Raw genomic sequence first — 23,070 nt, forward strand, 5'->3', positions numbered from 1 at the left:
AACAAGACAAAAACCTTTGAAGACAGACTGCAGTTCAGAGGGAGGAAAAAAAAAATCACCTTCTAGATTAATTCTATTATTGGAGAACTCTTTTCAGTCCATAGCAATAATAACAGAACACTTGTAATATATTCAAGCGAGCGGCTGGTTCTGCACAGTGTGGTGGAGAAAATCTCCACGACAGTTTCTCACCGAGGCGGTTGGGCTCGGCTGCTCCGGCAGGAAGGACCAAGGGTGTCGAGCATGGGTTCCCCAGACACATCCACGTTTGCACCTACCTGGGCTCTGCCCAGGCGGAGCCACATCGTTTGCCTTCAGCTGATGCGCTGACCTCACTGGGAGCTCGGTCAGGTAAAACCAGAAGCCTATACTAGTCTGTGCAGCTCCTTCCGCAGAAATATTGCATGAGTCAGCTTTTATCTCTCAAAACCCAACACACAAAGGCTTTACAAAAACCTGATTGGCAACTTTCTCCCTGCCTTTTTCCCCCTGGTGTGCAGACCACAGACTTCAGTATCACTAAGAGCCTTAAATGAAACATGACATCATTCAATTGAGAAACAGGACAATAGACACCACTGTGGGTAACTTGAAAATGCACACTTCACTGAGCAACACCCTGCCACTGACATTCTTTTGTGAACATCAAATACAGCCCACACTTGCCTACAGCTGCTCAGGATCTACCTTCCTGGCTCCAGCCACCGTTCTCATTAAACTCCACAAAAGCAGCAAGATCTTGGAGCTCTGCTATTTTGAAGTGCACCTCCCGACTTTTAAGTCTGTTTCAAAGGAAGTGGACACATGTCTCCCATAAGTTTTAAAGTGAAGTTTGGGGGTGGGGGCGGGGCAGAGAATAACACACCGTTGATGGAAGTTTGAATCCTTAGTTTCCCTTAACGAGACAATGAATACAGTGTCAAGTAAGCAAGGCTACACAAGAACACATTTAAGCCTGAGTATTTTAAAAACAGTACTGAAAAATCTATCTGAAGACAAACAGCTAAAATGTAAACTTACAGGCATTTCTTAGACAAACAGTTTAGTTCTGTGATTTTATATTCATAAATACGAACTAGTGAAGAGACAGAATGATCTAACGCGCACAGTTTAGTAGGAAAGAACTTCTAATTATTTTGGGTTTCCATTTCCCTAAGGCTACCTGTCTTTCTCAAAATGCTAGACCTATTTTTATATCAAGATTCAAAAGTTCATATTTGAGAAAGATATTGAGTTCTTTAGATGAAGGACTTCAGAAGTACAAAAATGTTCTTGAAAACTGATACCACTGCACCGTGGAGCTAAAATTCAAGGTTTGGGTTATGCCCATGTACAGATAGCTAAAACTAAACTACTTCAGAGCATCAAAATCCTTTAAATAGAAGTTCCACTTAAAGCATTCATTTGTGGTTATGAAAAATAACATTAGCTGATCATCTTTAATATAGCTATTTCTATCATACCTATTAAGTGATTTTAAACTAACAACATAATAGGATGATTTGTTTTAATGCCCGTTTCCTCTCAAATAAAGCTGAACATATACAGGGTTACTTCAGTGGGCCATTCTGATGGAAATTTATCAGTCAGTTCAGAAGACAACTTGGAATAATCCGCCTTCCCCCCAAATTTACCAGTTTGATGGAAATCACTGATGCTAAAAGTTTGAGAGGAAGGGCCCTCCCTGGGCTGTTTGGACTCTCTTAACCCTTGTCTGTTCTCCATGGTGATCTCTGTTACCCTCCAAAATGACATCCACCCTAGCTGTGTCCAAGTTCTCTTTTTATGCCTAATTAAGAGTCAGTTGAAATCTTATGAGCCTCATCTAACCTTCCACAACCACTCCAGTCCACTGCTCTTTCTATCTGTTAAATGATTGTTTATTATACTTAGAGAGTCATGTGGTCTTATGTTTATTTTCTAATCATCTCTGTCCTACCCTGGATTATTAATTTAAAGAGCAGGGAAGCTTCCTATGCTGTAGATTTGATATTCATGTGGGAGACACAGAGATCTACATTCAGGGATGGGATGGGATGGTATATGCAGAGGCTCTTGGCTTCTTCTTTTTGGCCATGCCATATAGCATGTGGGATCTTAGTTTCCTAACCAGGGATCAAATCCTAGTCCCTTACACTGGAAGATGGATTCTTAACCACTGGACCACCAGGGAAGTCCTTGCCCTATTGTCTTGCCACTAGACTTCTGTCCATGCAACAAAATTAATCCCAAGGCAAGTAAAAGGCACAAATACTAGTATCCTAGTACACTAGAACCGTGGTGCTGGAGAAGACTCTTGAGAATCCCTTGGACAGCAAGGAGATAAAAACCAGTCAATCCTAAAGGAAATCAACCTGAATATTCATTGGAAGGACTGGTGCTGAAGCTAAAGTTCTAATACTTTGGCCACCTGATGCAAAGAGCCAACTTATTGGAAAAAGACCCTGATGCTGGGAAAGATTGAGGGCAGGAGGAGAAGGGGGCGACAGAGCATGAGATGGTTGGATGGCATCACCAACTCAATGGATATGATTTTGAGCAAACTCTGGGAGATGGTGAAGGACAGGGAAGCCTTGTGAGCTGCAGTCCACAGGATTGCAAAGCGCTGGACACAACTTAGTGACTGAACAACAAGGTGGGAAAAACACTCTCACTGGGATACAGCTCTTAATTCCCTTGCAGCTCTGGTTACGGGCAGCTCAGGAGCCATTTGCAGTGTTCTCGCCAGGAGTGGAGACCCAGGGGTAGAACAGCAGCACCCACAGGGCATGCCTGCAGCCAGCAGGACACACACCAGCCAGCAAGCCAAGTGCAGGCCAGTCTTGTGGCCTAACTGGAGGAGGACCAGAAAGCCCCGTTACTTAAAAACATCCTTTCCTAGAATCAGTCCGCCAGTCCACTAAGAGAAACCAGTTCTTTTTGGTTGGGACCTCTCTGGTGGTCCAGTGGTTAAGATTTCACCTTCCAATGCAGGGAGTGTGGGTTCAATCCCGGGTTGGGGAGCTAAGATCCTACATACCTTGCAACCAAAAGAAACCAAAATATAAAGTGGAAACAATAATGTAACAAATTCATTAAAAACTTTAAAAATCGTCCATATAAAAAAAAATTTTTTTTTTAAATCCTTTTTGGTTTAAGGTAAAAGTTGTCTGTTAAAACTCTAATGTTCCCTGGGAAGGGTTACAGGGTCATTGTCACAGTGGCGTCATAAGCCTGAACCTCCTTCTGGGATCCATGCAGGTCTTTTAGGAAGGAGGCAGGAAGTGGGTTGGGAGGCAGGGCTGGGAGACTGCAGGAAGGAAGTGCAGATAACACGCAGCTCTGGGGACTCGACAGGGTCTGACCTAGTGGACAGGCTTTGCTGACTTTGCAGCCAGGCAACAGCTCCAAGAAGCTGGGCGATGAAGGATGAAAGAGCAGCCTGGAAAAAGAAGGAAGGGCAGAGACATGCATACATTCTTCAGATTCAAGGAAAGATTTTGCCTCATATCATCCATACTGGGTAAGGCAGGTTTAAACAATCATCTTACATTTTCAGATACAAAGGTGCTAGAAGTTATAAGGAAGTTTTCAAATCACAACTCATATTTTATATATCGAGCATAACAATTTAAAAGCTGGATGCCAGGAGACCTGTTTATTTTGTGATTTAAGATATCACCACTGTGACATTTCCCCAGACAAATGGTAAAACCAAACATTTACTAATGCACAGGCCACTGACAAAAGAGCCTTAATATATATTTGTGTGTTTGTGCTCAGTCATGTCCAACTCTGCGACCCCATGGACGCAGGCCATCAGGCTTGTCAGGCTCCTCTGTCCATGGAATTTTCCAGGCAAGAATACTTTTCCAGACAAGTAGGCAATTTTCCATTGCCTACTCCAAATAAATATACATTTTTAGTCTATTAGAACTTTTTTCTTTGAAAGAAAAAGGCATGAAATTACATTTTCTAAGCTCATGCCATAGAATAAATGTGCTAAACATTAAAGTCAGTTTCATGCCAAGAGGTGTCATGTGTCCCACTGATGTCCCTTGGGATGATGCCCTTCCTCATGAAAGTGAGATATCATGTACTAATACCCTTCTGCCTTGGAGGCTTCGTTTACTAAATATCTATATACACTATTTCAAGCTAATCTCCACCGAGAAAGTGTTACCAGCTATAAACTGCCTTGCTACTGTGATATAAACCAAACTGTTAAACAAACAAAAGAGCTAATCTGTTTTTTTTTTCTTTTTCAAGGACTATTTTCAAAGTGAAATAACTTTAATGATAAACAACTTTGTCTTCACAAAGAAGCATTTACCCTCAGCAAAAGACATAGATTTAAGGCAGATGAAAGCCCTCAAGTCAAGGGGATATTAAATGAAAGGAGTACTTTTTGTTAATCCTGGAGTATTGAATCTAACAACAGAAATCAAACTATAAACAATCAATAGTTAGACAGAGATAGAGATGTGTGCTCAGTCATGTCTGACTCTTCGTGGCCCCATAAGACTGTAGCCCACCAGGCTCCTCTGTCCATGGAATTTTCCAGGCAAGTATACTGGAGTGGTCTGCCATTTCCTCCAGGGATCGAACCTGCATCTCCTGCACTGGCAGGCGGATTCTTTACCGCTAGCTCCACCTGAGAAGCCTAATCAATAGTTACCAGTACTCAAGTTATCCAACTGAAAATATAATTTCTCATCCTCTGTTGCACAAAAATGTCCGTACTGAGGCATAATGGTAAGAACTTAAGCAAACAAACAACAAACTCACAACACTGTGTCCTGGCTCACCCTTACCTTGCCTATCAAGTCGCAGTTCAACTTCTCCATCATATACCAGTTCGCCATGAACACCAACCGAGATAGCCTGGAAGGACACACATCCTGGGGACTCTAAACTTGTGTTGTTTCAGGAGTTCCTCCATGGGTTCTCTTCTCTGTCTCTGTGATAATCATTAGCTCTGTTTTTCACTCTGTTCTTTTATTAGGATATTTTGGTATTTACTGTCCAGAGATGATGAAATCAAGGCTTGGTTATTTCCGAACTGAACAATTTTTAGATATCAAGCAAGCAATATGTTACAAATAGTCTTTTGCTTTCAATACTAGATCAGTCCCATCTTTAAGGACACCACGGGAGGACTCGCTGTGCTAAGCACAATGAACTAATTATCCCCCTAAGAATGCAGACTGTTTCCAGACACATTTTTCTCTGGGAGATAATGCACATCTAATCCATTCATAACTAAAGGCATTCAGCACAATCTATACTTTTGAAAATGCTCTTTCAAAAAATGTACTTGAACTTCTAGAAGGGGCTTGGAGACTCTTTTGAAATCCTGCAGCAGTATTTTCCAAAATAATAATGAAAACAAGAATCTATTATAGTTGCTGAGTGACAACCATGGAGGTTCATAACCTTTATGTGAGCTTGCAAAACCATTTCACATCCTGGCAGAGAAGAGAGAGGCAGCCCCCTTGGCCAGGCTTCCTCTGATAGCTCCAAGAGGATGGAATGATGGGCAGGGCTCAGCTAGACATCTCCAGTTGCACCCCCATCCTGCAGACTCCAAGATAGTGGGTTCAGAGCAATAGTTCTTCAAAGTAATAGTGGTGAGGACATAAGCTTGCTAAGGAGATATGGACAAGACACCCACGGTGGCTGTGAATCATCTCTGAGCTCATTCTGAGTCTGCGCCCCAGCAGCTGCCACCCTTTAAAATCACCACCGTCAGTCTTCTTCTTTAATCTGGAGGCTACCTTCAACATCACGGTGGCTGACAGCTGAACCTCTAGGTGTATGATTCGAGAGCAAATGGATTCATCTAGGGGGAAGCTATTTAATTTCCAGAACTGAAGTGGGGTGGTTAGAGCTTCTACTCATTTGGCCTCCTGAACCAATTCTCAAGGACAATCCTAATTCAGGCAGAAATTTGTAAAAGGCCAAGTACAGAGTCCACTCCAGGAAGGCAGAACTTACTCCTCTCTGTTAACAGAGTTGAAATGGCTTATTACTCTCTAGGTTTTTGCTTATTTGTTTGTTTGTTTGTTTTAAACCAAAGAAGGCAATGAGGCTGCCATCTTAGTTATGGTATTACAATGGTCTCAAAACACCCGTCTGTTGCTGTGTGTCCTGGCATTTGCCTTTCAGAACTTCGGCACACATTGCGATGACCTGCTGACCATCTCCCTTCACACCTTCTCTCTACATTAACTAAGAGCAGCCACCACTGACTCAGCCTCGCTAACCAGGCACCTAGTTAATGCCAGGTTCCATGCTGGGCTCACTGAAGGGACGTGGCTTTGCCTTCTGGAAGCTCCTGTCTGGCAAGACTGCACAAGCATCAGATAAACAATGACAAGCGTGACGAGTGTGATGAAGCAACAGCTCAGATGTAACAAGAATTGTGTCCATAACATTTGCTCTATTTTCCTAGACTGGTCTCTCCCACTGTTTTCAAGCTGCCCTTCAAGTAATATGAAAAGCTGATAGTAACCTCACACTGACAGTAACATCAAGCTGATTGAGGCTGCCTGCACTCATATTTCCCTTTCAATCTTAGAGAGCGAGCGCTGTTGGACTCATCTTTCATCTTATATTTAATTACTTGGTATCCAAGCTGAGTGCCAAACTTGCTGAGAGTTTTTATGCATCTAAACACTTGCCTAATTCCCAGTTCCCACAGAGGTACGTGAAGTAACTTGTTTATGTTAACAGAACAAAGGAAAGGAAATAGGCCTGTCTGTTAGGCTACAGGGTTAATCTTAATTAGGCCAAGAAACAAGTGTCCCAAAATTTACTTTGGTTTATTCTGAATAAAAATTTTCGAGTCCTTTACCAGTATTAGATGAAAGAAAAAAGAAAAAAAAAAAGAGAGAGAGAGAAAGGAGAAAAAGCCAGCACATTCATATGAGCTGCTGTAGAAGAGGTGGGATGAAATGGTGGTGGTGGGGGGGAAATTCCCTCACATAAGACTCTACTTTAAAGAAGTATTTATTTAAATAAATAAATAATTAAATTTAATTTAAAGTAAAATTGAAAAATAAAATACAAATTTATGTGAAGGTGATTCCCCGTGGGCAGACTTTCCCCCACCCCCATTTTCCTATTTTTTTCCACCCGCCCTACTCCCTGCTGGCTGGCTTCCAGTTGGGTTTGGCTGACAGTAGACACCAGTATTATGAGCAGGAGGAGAAGGAAAGAGACGCTTTTTTGTCTACGCCCTGGCTGATGAAGCATCTGGGGTTTAGCAGTGGCTGCAGCCAAGACACCCTGGTCTCCACGGTTCCAGCTCTCATGGGGCTCTCCTAACGCTTCCTTGTTCCCTGAGCCATCGGAGTCACTGCGGGTTATCCCCGAGGACAGTGGTTCAGGTTTCCTGCCGTTGATGCGATCTCTGGGTGCCACGCATTCCTTGCTGGCTCCCATGGCCACACCACAGTCCATGGAGCAGCCCCTTCATTAACCTCTCATTTGAACCAGCAGAGTGAATCCAGTTTCCTACCAGGACCCCGCTGATGCAGTTTCCTACTGACCCCAGACTCTCTGGTCTGAAAAGCTGATAGCAGTTCAATTGCACATGCTTAGTTCGCATGTTTGACCACAGCTTTTCACTAGGCGGTTTACTGTCCAATTTTCAGCCTTTTTTTGATTGACTGGCTGCTTGATTCAGGTCAATGGAATAAACAATTAGAACCTATTCTGTGCTAGAAATAGATTCTGAATTTGATATTTACTGATATATTTAACTCAACAGATATTTATTGAGCAGCTACTATGTGTCAGGCCCCATAAGCGCTAAAGACACAACAGTGAAGAAAACACATAATCACCCCTAACTTTCTGCAGTTTCCTTGTGAGTAGGGGCTAGCTGGACAGAAATCCCGTGATAACAGTGTTTCAATACTGGAAAGGCACTTTGAGGTTTTGGATAGCTCAGTTGCTAAAGAATCTGCCTGCAATGCAGGAGATCCCAGTTTGATTCCTGGGTCAGGAAGATCCCCTGGAGAAGGAATAGGGCTACCCACTCCAGTATTCTTGGGCTTCCCTTGTGGCTCAGCTGGTAAAGAATCCGCCTGCAATGTGGGAGACTTGGGTTTGATCCCTGGGTTGGGCAGATCTCCTGGAGAAGGAAAAGGCTACCCACTCCAGTATTTTGGCCTGGAGAATTCCATGGACTGTATAGCCCATGGAGTCACAAAGAGTCGGACATGACTGAGCAACTTTCACTTTTCACTTTCAATCTAACTCCTTATCTGGTGTTTGAATAATCACTTACAAGTATGCCCAGTCTCTGCTCGAAGACTGTTAGTTACTAGACACTGACCCCTGCTCAGATAGTCCATCACACTTTAGGCAAGCTAGTCTTTATTAAAGTTGTCTAATCATCAAAGCATTTTCTCACATAGAGAAGTTCTTCAAGGACCACTACAGGAAAACAAGACAGATCACACCTCCCTTCCATCTTGAAGTTGGTTAATTATTTGAGATGCCGTCAGGTCTCCCATTCATACTTGCCTCTTTATTCAAATATTTATTGAATAACTGCCCTAAGTGATTCCTGGAGGCAGGGTTCAAGGGGCGGGGGTGGGGAGTTGCCCCTCATGCCGTGGGGAGTATGGGACAGTGCTGAACTCCAGGAACACCTACTTCAGGTGTCTCAAGATCTTGCTTTCCTGCAGCTTCCACCAAAAGGTTTTCAGGATCTCGAAAAATCCTCATGCCACTTACCATTCTAAAAAATCCTGCAAAGACACCACTTTTAGAGAAAGCCTTTTGGGAAAGAAATGATCTTCTATATCAGGTTTTAGATGCAGCAATAGCACTCTGCTCTCCAAGGGCACAGAATGTGGCCGGGGGACAGACACTGAGCCATTGCATGGACCAGTGTTCCTGCTACCTGAGATTGGATTCTGCAGAGAAGGTATGCAGGGGGACCGGCTATGAAACATACCTTGGTCCAAGGGGACCAAGCCTAGTTTTAGGGGGGAGGTCAGAGAAGGCTCCCAGTGAGAGGAGTGTGTGAACTGACATTTGAAAGCTGAGAGGAAAGAAAGCTGGGGGAAGCCGAGCCAACAGATGAGATCCTCCAGGTCATTTTACTTCCCTTAAGCATAGACGGCTGGTGTACCTGGCATTACGCCCACGGTGACCACTCGACCTAGATTTTTCTCTGGGCAATCTTGTTTGCAAATATCCTACTGCATACCACAGTTAATAACTATGTTTACTGAAACTCTGCCCCCTTATTAAAGAATCTTCTATTTCCTTCTTTACTCTGGGGTGACCCACCTTTTAATCTGCACCCATCAGCCTCCCTCTTGGGGCTTTTCCTTTACCCACTCCACACACCAGGCAGAGCCACTTGGGCAGTAACCATGACTGTTCTTGTGCAACCACTTGGACGGGGCCCCTTAGAAGGTGCGGTTACAGTAAATCACAACCTAAATGTCCCTGCCCAGCATTTTCATCTAGGTAAAATCAGATGAAAATGAACATCAAAGAAGCCCGAAGGGCAGAAGTGGTCACAAAAGGACAGCTTGGAGGAGGGGTCACCCACTCCACTGGGGTGCTACTTCTAGGGGGTTTAGGGACTGACTCTGCACAGGTGAGCCTTGAGTATAGCTCAGGACCACTTGTGCACCTATTCCAGGACCCCCAAAGCCAGGGATGACTTCCTGGTACCACTGTAGCTCCAAACATAAGACATCTGCTTAGGAATCTGCACATTCTTTTGTTCTGTTCTGTTCAGTCGCTAAGTGGTGTCTGACGCTTTGAGATACCCTGGACTGCAGCACGCCAGGCTTCCCTGTCCTTCACTATCTCCCAGAGTTTGGCCCAATTCATGTCCATTGAGTTGGTGATGTTATCTAACCATCTCATCCTCTGCCACCCCTTTCTCCTAAGGTTGCCTTCAAACTCTCCCAGCATCAGGGTCTTTTTTCAAAGAGTCAACTCTTTGCATCAGGTGGCCAAAGTATTGCAGCTTCAGCTTCAGCATCAGTCCTTCCAAGGAATATTCAGTGTTACTTTCCTTTAGAATTGACTTGTTTGATATCCTTGCTGTCCAAGGGACTCTCACAAGTCTCCACCAGCACCACAGTTCCAAAGCATCAGTTCTTCGGCACTCAGCCTTCTTTATGGTTCAACTCTCACATCTGTACTTGACTACTGGAAAAACCTTAACTATATTTGTCATTGCTTTCAAGGAGCAAGCATCTTTTAATTTCATGGCTGCAGTGATTTTGGATATTAGGACAAAACAAAATGTAACCCCCAATGAAATAAGCTGCTGTGATGTAAAGAATGGACATGTGAGCGTGGGAGGGGAAGAAGAGAGTGGGACGAATTGGGAGATTAGGACTGACACAGATACACTACCATGTGTAAAACAGATAGCTAGTGGGGACCTGCTGTAGAGCACAGGGAGCTCAGTTAGGTACTCTGGGATGCCCTAGATGGGTGGGATGGAAGTGGGGTGGGAGGGCGGTCCAAGAGGGAGGGGATATATGTATACATATAGCTGATCCACTTCATTGTACAGCAGAAACTAACGACATTGTAAAGCAACTGTACTCCAATTAAAAGAAAATGAAGCTTCTCTGAGAATATTGAGGGGTTAGATTTTCTTAAGACTTGGTTACTATCCTAGTGAAGCCATAGTAAAAACCAGCTCCAAAGCTGAACTTTGTTCAATCCAAACCATCATTCACCACTTGTAATGTGACGCATGGAGAGGGCACAGACCTGGAGCTGGGAGGTGTAGAATTGAAGCTTTCTTAGACAACTGGGTCACCCTGGCAAGTTACTCACTTCTCTGGGTTCCAGGTTCCTTCTGGATTGTGACAACTCTGGAGCCTGTAGCATTCAAGAATGCTTTTGCAAACTATTGTACAGAGAATGGATAAACAAGGTCCTACTGTATAGCATAAGGACCTATATTCAACATCCTGTGATAAATCATAATGGGAACAAAATGAAAAAGAATATATCTGTATGAGTGAGTTTGTAAAGCAAAGTGTATTGCTTTGCTATACAGCAGAAATTAACACAACATTATGAATCAGCTACACTTCAATAAAATTAATTAATTTGAAGTTTCCAAATCTTCAAATCTAAGATTCCACACTTTGGGGTGATGGGTTGACACAATGACCCATTTCTGAACTACACGATATTTCTTGGTGGTTTAAATCACTAAGTCATGTCTGACTCTTGTGACCCCCTGGACTATAGACTGCTGGGCTCTTCTCTTTATCGGATTCTCCAGGCAAGAATACTGGAGTGGGTTGCCATTTCCTCCTCCAGGGGATCTTCCTGACCCAGGAATCAAAGCCGGGTCTCCTGAATTGCAGGCAGATTCTTTACCAACTGAACTATGAGAGAAGCCCAGTATTTCTTGAGGCTCTCATATAACTTGAGGTTCTTAAATATGGTCCCACTATTTTAGTCAGATAACCATGAATTGAAACAAAAACCAGGAGCATATGGCTTTTATAAAGGGAAACTGCTTTAAATTATCTATAATTTCTCATGCAGCAGAACTTATGATAAGACATCTTAACTCATCTGCTATCAACAGAAAGATTCCCCACAAAAATTTTTAACAATATTATCTGACAGTAGACCAATGCCTAGCGTTAAGGTCATGCTTTTTACCTATTCACTGACATCATCTCCACTTTCTGCAAAATTGCATTCTGGAAACCAGGTTAGAACATAGATTATGGAATAGCTCATTTTACCACAGGGTATATAATTTGGGGTCGCACTTTACTCCAGGCAAGTACCTGTCCTAATATACTCCCGTAATAGTGGTAACATAAAAGTTGATATCACTGAATAACTGCAAAAATTATGCTCCTATAACCCACAGATAATGGGAAGAATGGCTAGTTCTAAATTACCTAGGGGCTCATTATACTTTAAGTACATGCAATGATGATGATTAGAACAAATTCACTGCAATGGGTGTCCTGCTTGAGCCTCCATGGAAACTGGGTGGTTAAGACTGGGAGAACCTTTATAGTGGTCCCCAACCCAGTTTACTTGTTTTGATTGATGAATGAACTGATTTTCAAGGGGTGTGTTTAACTGGTTCTTAAAGAAAGAATCCTAACAATATCTGAAATTGGGATTCAGCTCTATTTTCAAGTATACATCTCAGATTTTGTGTGGGGATAAGAGCATAGGGCTGGAGGCGAGAGATCTGAGGGTAATGAAAGATTTGGTGGTCCTGGGAGAGATGGGGAAGGAAGTGAGGCCTGATAAATAACTACACAGGCTGGCCTCCCTGTAATAGGGAACAGCAAATCTGACTCCATGTTGGATCCATTTCTTTTACTTTAACCTTTGTATTCTATTGCTTTTGCAATGTTCTTAAGTTAAGAATGTTGCATATAGCCTCAAATATACAGAACTGCCCATTCTCAAGGCTCTAGCCTTTAAGGGTATAACACGTTTCCATTCATATGGAGATAAAAAGTTGCAGAACAGAGAATAGCATGTCTTGTTGGAGGTTTACAGGAGTGTTGTGACCTGACCTATGTGAACAGCTGTGATAACAGAGGATTCTGACACCAAGAAGTTTGAAACAACCAACCACAACCCCTCCCCGTTTAGTATGAAAGAAGCCTCAATTTTTAACTCCAGTGGAATGGTTCTTTGGACACTAGTCCACCATCTTCTCAGTATACTAGCTCTCTGAATAAAGTTGCTATTCCTTGCCCCAACAACTTATCTCTTGATTTACTGGCCTGTTGTCTGGTGAGTAGTGTGAGCTTGGACTCAGTAACATCACCCCAGCCAACCAGGCAGCCTGTGAATATCTTAAAGAAGGAAGAGATTGAGAGGTAAAAAGAAAAGAGAGAGAGAGAGAAAGAGAGAGAGCATAGCTATAACATCTTAGTTATGAGATTCTATATGAGGGAAGAAAACATAATAAGAAAGGCAGCCCTTTTCCCATAGAGAGAGAGAAGTGAACATCAGCAGCTCGGGGATGGGGTTGGGTGGTTGCCAGGTGAATTCCCAGGGGAGTGTGGAGACCCCAAATATCTCAGGGCTGGGGCCCTGGGAGGGTACACATATCCTTGAACAAAGGGCAGTGACAGTACAGGCAGGGAAGTTGGGGAGCCAGGGAGGGACTACCTGGGAGTAGAGGGAAGGGAAGCAAGGTTTGGACCCTGTGTTGATGGGAAGGGACACTGAGCTGGTAAAGTTTAGTCTTTAGTCTTTAGACACTCAGTGGTGTATGACTCTTTGTGGCCCCAGAAACCCACCAGACTCCTCCGTCCATGGAATTTTCTAGATAAGAATACTGGGGCAGGTTGCCATTTCCTACTCTAGGGGATCTTCCAGACCCAGGCATTGAACCCACATCTCTTGTGTCTCCTGCATTGGTAGGCTGATTCTTTACCACTACACTACCTGGGAAGCCCTTATTAGTGTGACCGAACCCAGACCCACAGGGCTATGGAGGCCTGATGTGAGCTGAAGACTCCCCGGGGAGTTGTGGTATAAGGCTGAGTAGGCAGAGTATAACCTGAAGACTTGTTGTTTGTCAACACTGGGTTTACATTGTTTTAATTGATAAAACACATTTAAAAAATCAAGCTCTTTCAAAAATAGAAAAAGGAAAAATCAGGATATTTCACATAAAAATGCAGATTTTCCTTCTTGGGGAGGATATGCCAAAGAAACAGTAAGCCTTGGTTACCACTAGCCTTGTATTCTCGCTCAGCAGCAATGGCTGGAGCTCAGCTTGTTCCCTGCACCTCAACTGTGCACGTCACAGTTTGCCGCGCCACCCCCCACTGCCCACCACTCCCATCAGTATCACACTCTTCGCCCATCGCTCTTTTGCAGGACCTGCCTGACTCTGGAGCCTGAAAGCATTTGACACTGGGTCACACTCATGGACTCTTGGACACTACACTGTGTACTAGGTTAGCAGCCTTAGGACAACCAGATTACTAGAAATGATGTTTTAAGAACAATTTATGTCTCTTCAATTTGTAAGTCACATAAAAATGAAGCACAAAAGATTAAATATATCACTAGTTGTTTGTTACTTTATACAAGATTAGACAAAAAATAAAGTACCATAAAACCAAAACCATCATGGAAATACTCAGTGTAGTGAGTAAGGGGAAAATGTTTATAGTAGCAGGTGGGAAGAATATTAAAATTGCAGGTCAGGAAATTGGAACTGTCTTCTTCTTCTTCTTCTTTTTTTTAAGATAACTGAGTTAAATCTGTTTTACTTTATTTTTTGGCCATGCCTTGTGGCTTGCAGGATCTTAGTTCCCCAACCAGACATTGACCACATGCCTTCAGTAGTCAAAGTGCGGAGTCTTAATCATTGGACTGCCTGGAACTGTCTCCACCATTTAATTCCACAAACTTTTAGTTTCATTTTCCACTCTTACTATTAATTACAGTCATTATTTTACTAGTACTTTCATAAACCTTTAACATATCAATAAATGTTAGAATTTCCTCAGGGTCTCTATGGAAGAATTACGGTGGAAAATCAGTTGATTTGATAATTCTGCCAAACCAAACACCCAGGTAACATGGTATCATAGTTTTGGACATTTAAAAATACTGGGACAGCTAGACAAAACCCACAGCCCTAGAAGAATGACACATTGAGTTGTCAGATAATTGAGGGTCCCTTACCCAAACCCTCATCCAAGGATTTGAAGTCAGGATTGGTTTTTGAATTGCTTCTGAAAAGCCAGGATCAACTACAAATGTTAGAATTCACATATCATATCTTAAGCTCATAAAATACTGGTTTTGTTGTACTTTTTTAAAAAATAATAGGACAGAAGTTAAGACTTAGAACTGGAGATCCTGGTCCCATCAAAATAAACAAGGGCTGTAAGACTGTTTATAAGCAAGAAAAAAAGAGACATAAGCAGTCCCCCTCATTGGGAAGAGCATTTATTCATTTTGACAAGGAGCGTTTAAGAAGATGCCCAGAGGCACTAGTTAATCGTCAGCATTTTTCCTAGAAAGGGGCAAAAACCCATCCTGTACCCCAGCCCACCGCTTCTTTCTTTCTGAACCCTGGAGATAAAAATTTTAATACACAGAAGGTCTCAACAAGGATTTGCGAACATACCCAAACCCTTTTGAAGAAGCAACGTCTCTGATATGTGATCTCTTCCCTCACATGTGAGGAGGAGGGAGTTGGGGGAGAGAAGGGTGAGGGGGAATAGAAAAACAAAAGCAACTACTTCCCCCTAATCCTGATGTGGTAGAAAAGCAGAAAGCTAAAAGCTTCCCTGAGGGAAAAAGCTCCTCCAGACTGAGGTGGATCAAGCAAGTCTAACAAACTTCAGGCTACTTAACTTGCTGATGTTTCTCTTCATGGGTTTGAGGTGTGTTTACGAGGTCACATGCTTTCAGCACAGGTGAGCCTAGACATTTGGGGTGAAGGCCAGAGCAGAGTAAGGCCTAGAAAACTGAGACTCAGCCCCAAAGAGGACAGACTCGTACTCACCTCTGTCTTCTGGGATGCTCCTCTGGAGACCCCATGACAAGTGTTGGAGAGCAGAGGATTCTTTTTCTCCTCTGCATCAAGAAGTCCCCTTCCATGATCTTATTAAAAAAAAAAAGTTCTGCTTTGGAAATGGCAACAGGTGGCCAACAGGTACATGAAAATATGCTCAAGATTGCTAGGGAAATGCAAATCAGAACCACAATAAGATACCAACTGACACATGTCAGAATGGCTATCATCAAAAAGTAACAAATGACAGTGAGAATGTGGAGAGAAGGGAACCCTTGTACAATGTTGATGGGACTGTAAATTGGTACAGGTATTGTAGACAACAACATAGAGGTTTCTCAAAATAACTAAAAATTGAACTACCATATGACCCAGCAATTCCACTTCTGAGGAATTATCTGAAGAACATGAAAACACTGATGTGCCAAGATAAAGCAACTGCCAGGCCAGTGAAGCATAGATCGCTGATCCTACTGCTGGAGTTTCTGATTCTGTGGGTCTGGGGTGTGTGTATGCTTAGTCGCTCAGTTGTGTCCGACTTGGGTCTGGGGTAGGGCCTGAGAATATCTAACAAGTCAACAAATGGTGTTGATGCTGCTGGTCTTGGGAACATGTTTTAAGAATCATTGATCTACACCAGAAACTAACACAACATTGTAAGTGAACTACACATCAATAAAACATTAAAAAAAAGAATCAATGAGCTAGTTAGTAGCTGAGCCAGAATGAGGCTTCCGCTCTCTTCACATCTTCCCGTAAATAGTGGGTAGCAGCTGCCCTATAATGGGAGAGACAGAGGGAGGTGGGTCCACTTGCTCGGGCAGCCCTGAGCACAGGTAGGGAATACAGTCCTCCTCCTAATTTAGCTGAAACATCTGGAAGGTTCCTGCTGGCAGGCACATTACACCATGATTCATTATGATACTGGAACTTGGTTCTAACCTTCTGCACCCACCCCCACACATCACCAATCTGAAACAATACAAAGCTGCTCACTGCCGATAATAAATATTATTCTCACTCCGAGCTATTTACCAAAACTTGTGATCTAAAATTTGGCTCTTTCAATGCTAAACATAGCAGGAATTAGCAACAAGAAGGGGTCATGGATAATTGCCAGTATTTATTCTCAGAAGCGAAGGATGATTAGACAATTTCAAAGTTTTCTTTTGTTTGCATTATAAATCAAAAGGAAATTTTTCTGTTTGTTTGTTTAGCTGAGAGGATCCATGGCCTTTCATTAAGATTCCTAATAGAGTAAACTCTTTGGAAAGTAGAGACATAATGTAATGACTGTTTAAACTTGTTACATTTAAAACTGCTTCATTTTCCTGCTGTCCTGGGATGTTCTGAGATTTAAGTGACTTAATAAGTGTAAGGCATGATGGAGCCTGGCACATACTAGGTGCTTATAGTGTCAGCTAGTGCTCAACATTACTGCTCCTGGTATTTAAAAGAGCCCAGGGACTGGCCCATTTGCTTGGGCAAGTAGGTGGAGCCAAAGGGCATGACCTGAGTAAGTAGCAGACTTCATCACCAAGTCTCTCTCTTACCCATTAGCAGGGTGATTAGAGACCGTGGACCTCAAAGTCATTTATGGAGCATCTATATTTACAAGGTAATTATCTGTTACCCACAAAACCTTACAGTATGTCACTTACCGAGCCAAAGCATCTAATTGGAATTCTTGCCTAGGCATTAGAGACCTCAGGAAAATATTCTAGAGAAGAGTTAGGTTAAATTATTTCTTTAATTTTGAAAGAAGTATAAATCCATAAGAAGTTGCCGAAAAAAAAGTACAAGGAGTTCTCCTGTATCATTCACCCAGTGTCCCCCAACGCCAACAACTTGCCTTACTGTTGTACAGTAGCGAGACCAGGACGCTGACATCGGGCCAGTCCACGGAGCACACCCAAATGTCATCAGTTTTGAGGACAGTTACACTTTCGTTGTGAAGGACATAAGAACACAGAAAGAGGTGTGAAGGCGATCACTCTCACCTGATGTTACTCTGAAATTTGCCTTTGCATGTACTAGCTGTGAGAAAAAGATAAATGTTAAGCTCAAAAACTGTATAAATTATGACTCTCCCTGAAAAAAAAAAAACTTTAAATTCTTTTCAGAGACTGAGCTTAACAACTGTCATCAGATTAAACTGTTTTCCAAATCATTTCTAGATATGAGCATTTATGGGTAATGGGCTTCCCTGGTGGCTCAGCAGTAAAGACTCCACCTGCCAAGCAGGAGACAGGGTAGACCCGGGTTTGATCCTTGGGTTGGGAAGATCCCCGGGAGAAGGAAATGGCAGCCCACTCCAGTATTCTTGCCTGAGAAATCCCATGGACAGAGGAGCCTGGCGGGCTACAGTCCATGGGGTCACAAAATAGTCAGACAACACTTAGTGACTAGATGAAAACAACAGACGACAATGGGTGAAGTCATTTAGTCCCTTTTAAAGTGACAGGTAAACTCGAGACTTGGACACAAATCCTAACCCTGCCCAAACATACATCATCTGTACAAGGGCTTTAAGAGGGTAAATGAGGAACTTTAGTACTTTCTATATTGCCTGGCTTTGAATAATTGGATTTTGTTACATTTCTCCATATTGTGTTCACTATAAATTAATCTTCTTTTTCCTTGAGCATACTCTATTTTCTTATATATGTATTTGGAGCTATTAAAATGGAATATTTCAATTAGCTGGAACAGGGTATTTGAATAATATATAGTCAGGTTATGGAGTCAAACCATTAATAAGCCAACAACTTCCTTAACTATCAACTATCTTTCAAAATTGATAGTAACACAAGGTAGTTACTGACTGATAGTAACACAAGGTAGTTACTGGTCAGTTACAACTGACAACATTTGCTCTTTATCTGAAATATAAAAAATAAAATAAAAATAACTAAAAATAAAAAGAGAAAAAGCATCAGTAGCCCACCAGAAGAACAAAATATCTTCAAAATTTCTGAAGAAGCAGATTCTCCAGGTCTGTCAAAAAGGACTAGAACTACTTTTTTTTTTTTAACTTTTTATATTATATTAAGGTATACCCAGTTAACAATACTGTGATAATTTCAGGTGGATAGCAAAGGGATCCTTATACATGTATCCATTTTCCTCCAAACTCCCCACTCCCCCCACCCCATCCAAGCTGCCACATAACACTGAGCAGAGTTCCTTGTGCTACACAGTAGGACACACTTTAAACATAGCAATGTGTCCATGTCAATCCCAAACTCCCCAACTATCCCCTCCCATTCCTTCCTCCTTGGTAACCCTAAGTTCAGAGAACTACTTTCTTGAGTGGGTAACAACGTGATGACATTTTAGATTCTTCACCCTAAAAAAGCGTCTTTGGTATTAGAAAACAAAACACAGCATTTCCCCTTTGACGAACAGAGCTGTCCGTGTCAATCTCCCCCCACCGAGGTCAGCCAGAGTAAATAGATGTTTCAATGGGTGGAGAAGTCACACTGGCCTCCACTGGTACACAAAGAGCTGACAACCCCTGCTGGGGCCATCTGAATTCTAAATGACCAAGCAGAACTATTGTAGAAGGCTCCTCCCTTCTAGGGCCAGCCTTGGGCAAGATTTTGAAATATGAGGAAGCTTGTCCTGGACCACACTGGGCATCTCCCCATCCCTAGGCACCCTGACTTACATCGCAGTTGAGTGTCCTGAAATCTCCCCACTCCCTGGTCCAACCCTGCCCACCTAGGACTCCTTCTTTCAAGGGCTGGGGCCCTAAGCTCAGCCCCCCTCAAAGATTCTGAGGATGCCGAGACATGGATCAAATAACCTGCCCAAACCACACAGCTAGAGAGCTAGAGGCCTGATTTCAAGTTTGGTGCTCTTTCCATTGCCTACAGCACGTTAAATTGTTCTCTGGCCTAAGTGATTACAAATTTACTATTTTATTCATATTTTTAAGCTCGAGAATTGACAAATTGTAATGATCTTTATTCTTTCAGAATCAAATCATCACAGACATTTTGTTTCAGCTCCTGGAGGAATTTTTATTTATTTATTTTGTTGAGCTTTTTATTTTGTATTGGGCTGTAGCCGATTAACAGTGTGGTAACAGTTTTAGGTGAATAGTGAAGGAACACAGCCACACATGTATATGTATCCATTCTCCCCCAAACTCCCTCCTATCCTGGAGGAATTTTTAAATGCTTTAAACTGTTAGTATATTAAAAGGATTTCTGATACTAACATGGTTCCCAAACAATCTTTAGCAAAATTTAGCACAGTTTATATGTATACACACACACACACACACACACACACACACATATAAAATTGGAACCCATCAAAATAATTAAAATCTTTTTTTCATTGGCCATAGCATAATTTTTGCATCTTCTCTTGGTAATTCAAAAGTAATTTTATTCTTGGAAATACAACAGTCTTATGGATCATGAGTTAAGAGACAATCACTTCTGTAGCAGCTTCCAAGTTTGATTTCTGAAACATCACCCACATACTCCATCTCAACATACAAAGAATACTCACCTGAGACCTTTGTCCCTTGTACTGCACAGATGATTTCTTATATCCCTGGACTTAAAAAGCACTTGTAAAATGATGCTCATGAATTGGTGATTTATTTTTCAAATCCTGGTTAGCTAAAGACTCTTTTTGTGCATTTTGCATAGAGATGCTGTTGTTCAGAAACAAATCCACACAGTGAGATCCAACGGAGCTGAGGAAAAACAGACCCTGGACTCAGCACTGGTGCTGCCCGAAGAAAAGAGAGGTGTGTGTGCCTTGGTGTGATGTGTGTGTAACTAGATAGTCAACGTGTTTAGTGCAAGATTAAGAAGTGTCTAAATTCCATCCTCTGATTTCAAATGAAAACTGCAGATTTTCCCCCAGAACTGGCAGCCTGCCATCACCACAGGGCTTAAAGCAGCTCAGGGCTTTGGGGAGAGGAGGCAAGAGACTTCACACACGGAGCGCTCACCGCCTGCGGCATCACCTTCGGTCTCCTGGTTTTAGCCTGAATTCCACTGCCAGACCCCTAGACTTTCAACTTAAGCTAGCAAAGAAATAATTAAAAAGATATATGGGCTTTTAAAAATATTTACAGAGGAAAGACATTCTAAAATATTCTCTGTGATCTGAATTCTCCCTCATCACAATCTTGATATATAGCAGAGGCTCTGGACACTATTTTAGGCTAATACTAGTTTTCTGCAGTCTTTGCATAACTTACATAAACATATCCCAGATTCATTTGACTGGCTGTGAAAGTGGTCAAGAAAATGATAAAATAACAGTTTTTTTTAAAGGTGAAGGTTCTATATTTGAATTATTTTTTTAAATTTTTATTTTTTGGCTACACCATAGTGTGGCATGTGGGGATCTTGGTTCCCTGACCAGGGATCGAACGGGTGCCCCCAACATTGGGAGCACAGAATCTTAACCACTAGACTGCCAAAAAAGTCCCCTGAATTCTTATTTTAACGTTTCTTCCCCTACTTTCTTCCACACCACAGTGACTTCAATAAGCACCTTGGGTCACTTTATAGATATTCTCACACAAAATCTCCTCCATTCAAGAGGGTCACATTGTATTTTCAAAAAAACTTCAACAGCCAGATAGAGTTTCTCATGGAAACTCTCAAGTCAGATATCTGCAAAATAGCAATCATGGATATTGGTGCCTTTGTATTTGTTCAGTATCACAATGAACACTTGCTAGTCCTTACAAGAATTACAAGGTCTCATCTGGTCCCTAAAACTTAAGTGTCCCCATTTCAAAGCTGGGCAGTTTGAGGCTTAGGCAAGCTATGTAACAAGTTCAAAGTGACTCAAGTGGAAATACAAGAGCCAGGATTCTGTGTTCTTAATCACTGCCTTATACTTTAACATTTCAAGGAAAGGAGAATCAACAGTTTTCTCTACAAGGAAGAAATACTTTCTGCAGTCTAGGATCCTACTCTATAGATCAGAGCTGTATTTCTAGTGAATTCCTAACATTTCAACACCTAACATCCTTATTTCAAACTGAGATCAACTAGGGGCAACTTAGCATCAACAAAACAAAAAATAAAAACATCAAAAAAAGAAAACAAAACCCAAAGGCAGACAATGTGTTATACTGGCAGCTTTTAAAAAGTTTTTCGAAAATGATCAGAGATGAAAAAATTACGTTTGTGAAAACATCAAGCTAAAACCAAGTCTGGAAGCATAAAGCATTGAGCAACTTCTTTGTAAAGAAAATGGAAACCGGGTCAATTTTTCAAATAGGACAAATATTGTTCTTTGGAACAGAAACTTGTTGCTGAATCTCACCATGGAGCAAAAGGCTTATAAACTTTAGAAAAAAAATAAAGTTCACATGGAAACAAAAACACAACAGAAACTTCAATATGGAGACCGACAGACGCTGCACGTCTTCCCAATTATTTTCAAAGCCATTGTTGGCTATTCAAATGTCCGTGGAGAAGTAATAAAATACCAACAATTCTGGTATTCCAGGGGAAATGCTTATGCTCAAGCTTTTAAACTTTGTTTTTGTAAAATTTACAGAGACGATTAATGGAACTGATGACTTACAAGACAGCTCCAGGAATGGACTAGAAAACCTCCAAAAGATGAGAATCACTCAGTCATGAGGACCACATAGTAATATGGGTTTTTACTGTGTACCAAGTACCATTTTTACGCTTTAAAAAAAGTTAACTCATGTTTTTAGGGGAGAATGGATACATGTATATGTATGGCTGAGTGCCTTTGCTGTCCACTTGGAACTATCACAACATTATTAATTATTAACAACAACTGTGTTGTCATTGTTTAGTCACTATGTCGTGTCTGACTCTCTTGTGACCCCAAGGACTATAGCCTGCCAGGCTCCTCTGTCCATGGGATTTTCCAGACAAGAATACTTGAGTGGGTTGCCATTTCCTCCTCCAGGGGATCTTCCTGACCCAGGGATTGACCCTGGGTCTCCAGCATTGCAGGCAGATTCTTTACCATTGGAGCCACCTGGGAAGCCCCGTTAACCAGCTATACACCAACAGAAAATAGAAAGTTTTTTTAAAAGATTAGTCTTTTCTAGGGTTTCATATAAATTGAATCTGTATATAATCTTTTGTGTCTGGTTTTATTCAGAAAAATTATTTTACAAGTCATTCGTACCATGTGTATCAGTGGTTCTTTCAGTATTTCACTGTATGGATATACCTCAATTTGTGCTTCCATTCACCTTCTGATGGACATTTATATATAATAGTTTCCAGTTTGGAGCTAATCTGAATAAAGCTGCCATGAACCAAAAAAAAAAAAAAAAAAATTAACTCATTTAATTCTCATAACAATTCTAAAAGGTAAGTATTGCTATTCTATTTTGCACTTAAGAAAAATGAGAAACACAGGAGGGAAGTAGCTTTCAAAGTCATCTAACTATGAAGTGGTGTAACTGGTATATAATCCAGACAGTCTAACTCTGGGGCTGAAACGTTTACTCCCTCTGCTACACTAATTCCCTGCAGCTGAGCTCTGCATGTAAAGACAGGGATTGTCCCCACATAACTGGA

At 41.8% G+C, this 23,070-nt stretch overlaps 1 protein-coding gene across 6 annotated transcripts in view; it reads right to left on the bottom strand.

The window, feature by feature from the left end:
* Window positions 1–23,070, bottom strand: part of PLEKHG1 (pleckstrin homology and RhoGEF domain containing G1) — a 251,673-nt gene that overhangs the window by 119,295 nt on the left and 109,308 nt on the right. The window contains exon 1 of one of the 6 annotated variants that reach the window (XM_044924104.2): window positions 4,794–5,457. The exons of 4 other annotated variants lie outside the window; for them this stretch is intronic. Coding sequence is in view for 1 of the 2 variants with exons in the window: in XM_044924100.2 (XP_044780035.2) it covers window positions 193–262 (70 nt within the window). In the remaining variant the exon portion in view is untranslated. Of the gene's footprint in view, window positions 1–192; window positions 393–4,793; window positions 5,458–23,070 lie in introns of those variants that run through there. One more of the 6 variants, XM_044924100.2, reaches the window with a different exon arrangement.

Source organism: Bubalus bubalis, chromosome 10 (assembly GCF_019923935.1).
Source record: "Bubalus bubalis isolate 160015118507 breed Murrah chromosome 10, NDDB_SH_1, whole genome shotgun sequence".
In the NCBI taxonomy this organism is placed as follows: Eukaryota; Metazoa; Chordata; class Mammalia; order Artiodactyla; family Bovidae; genus Bubalus; species Bubalus bubalis.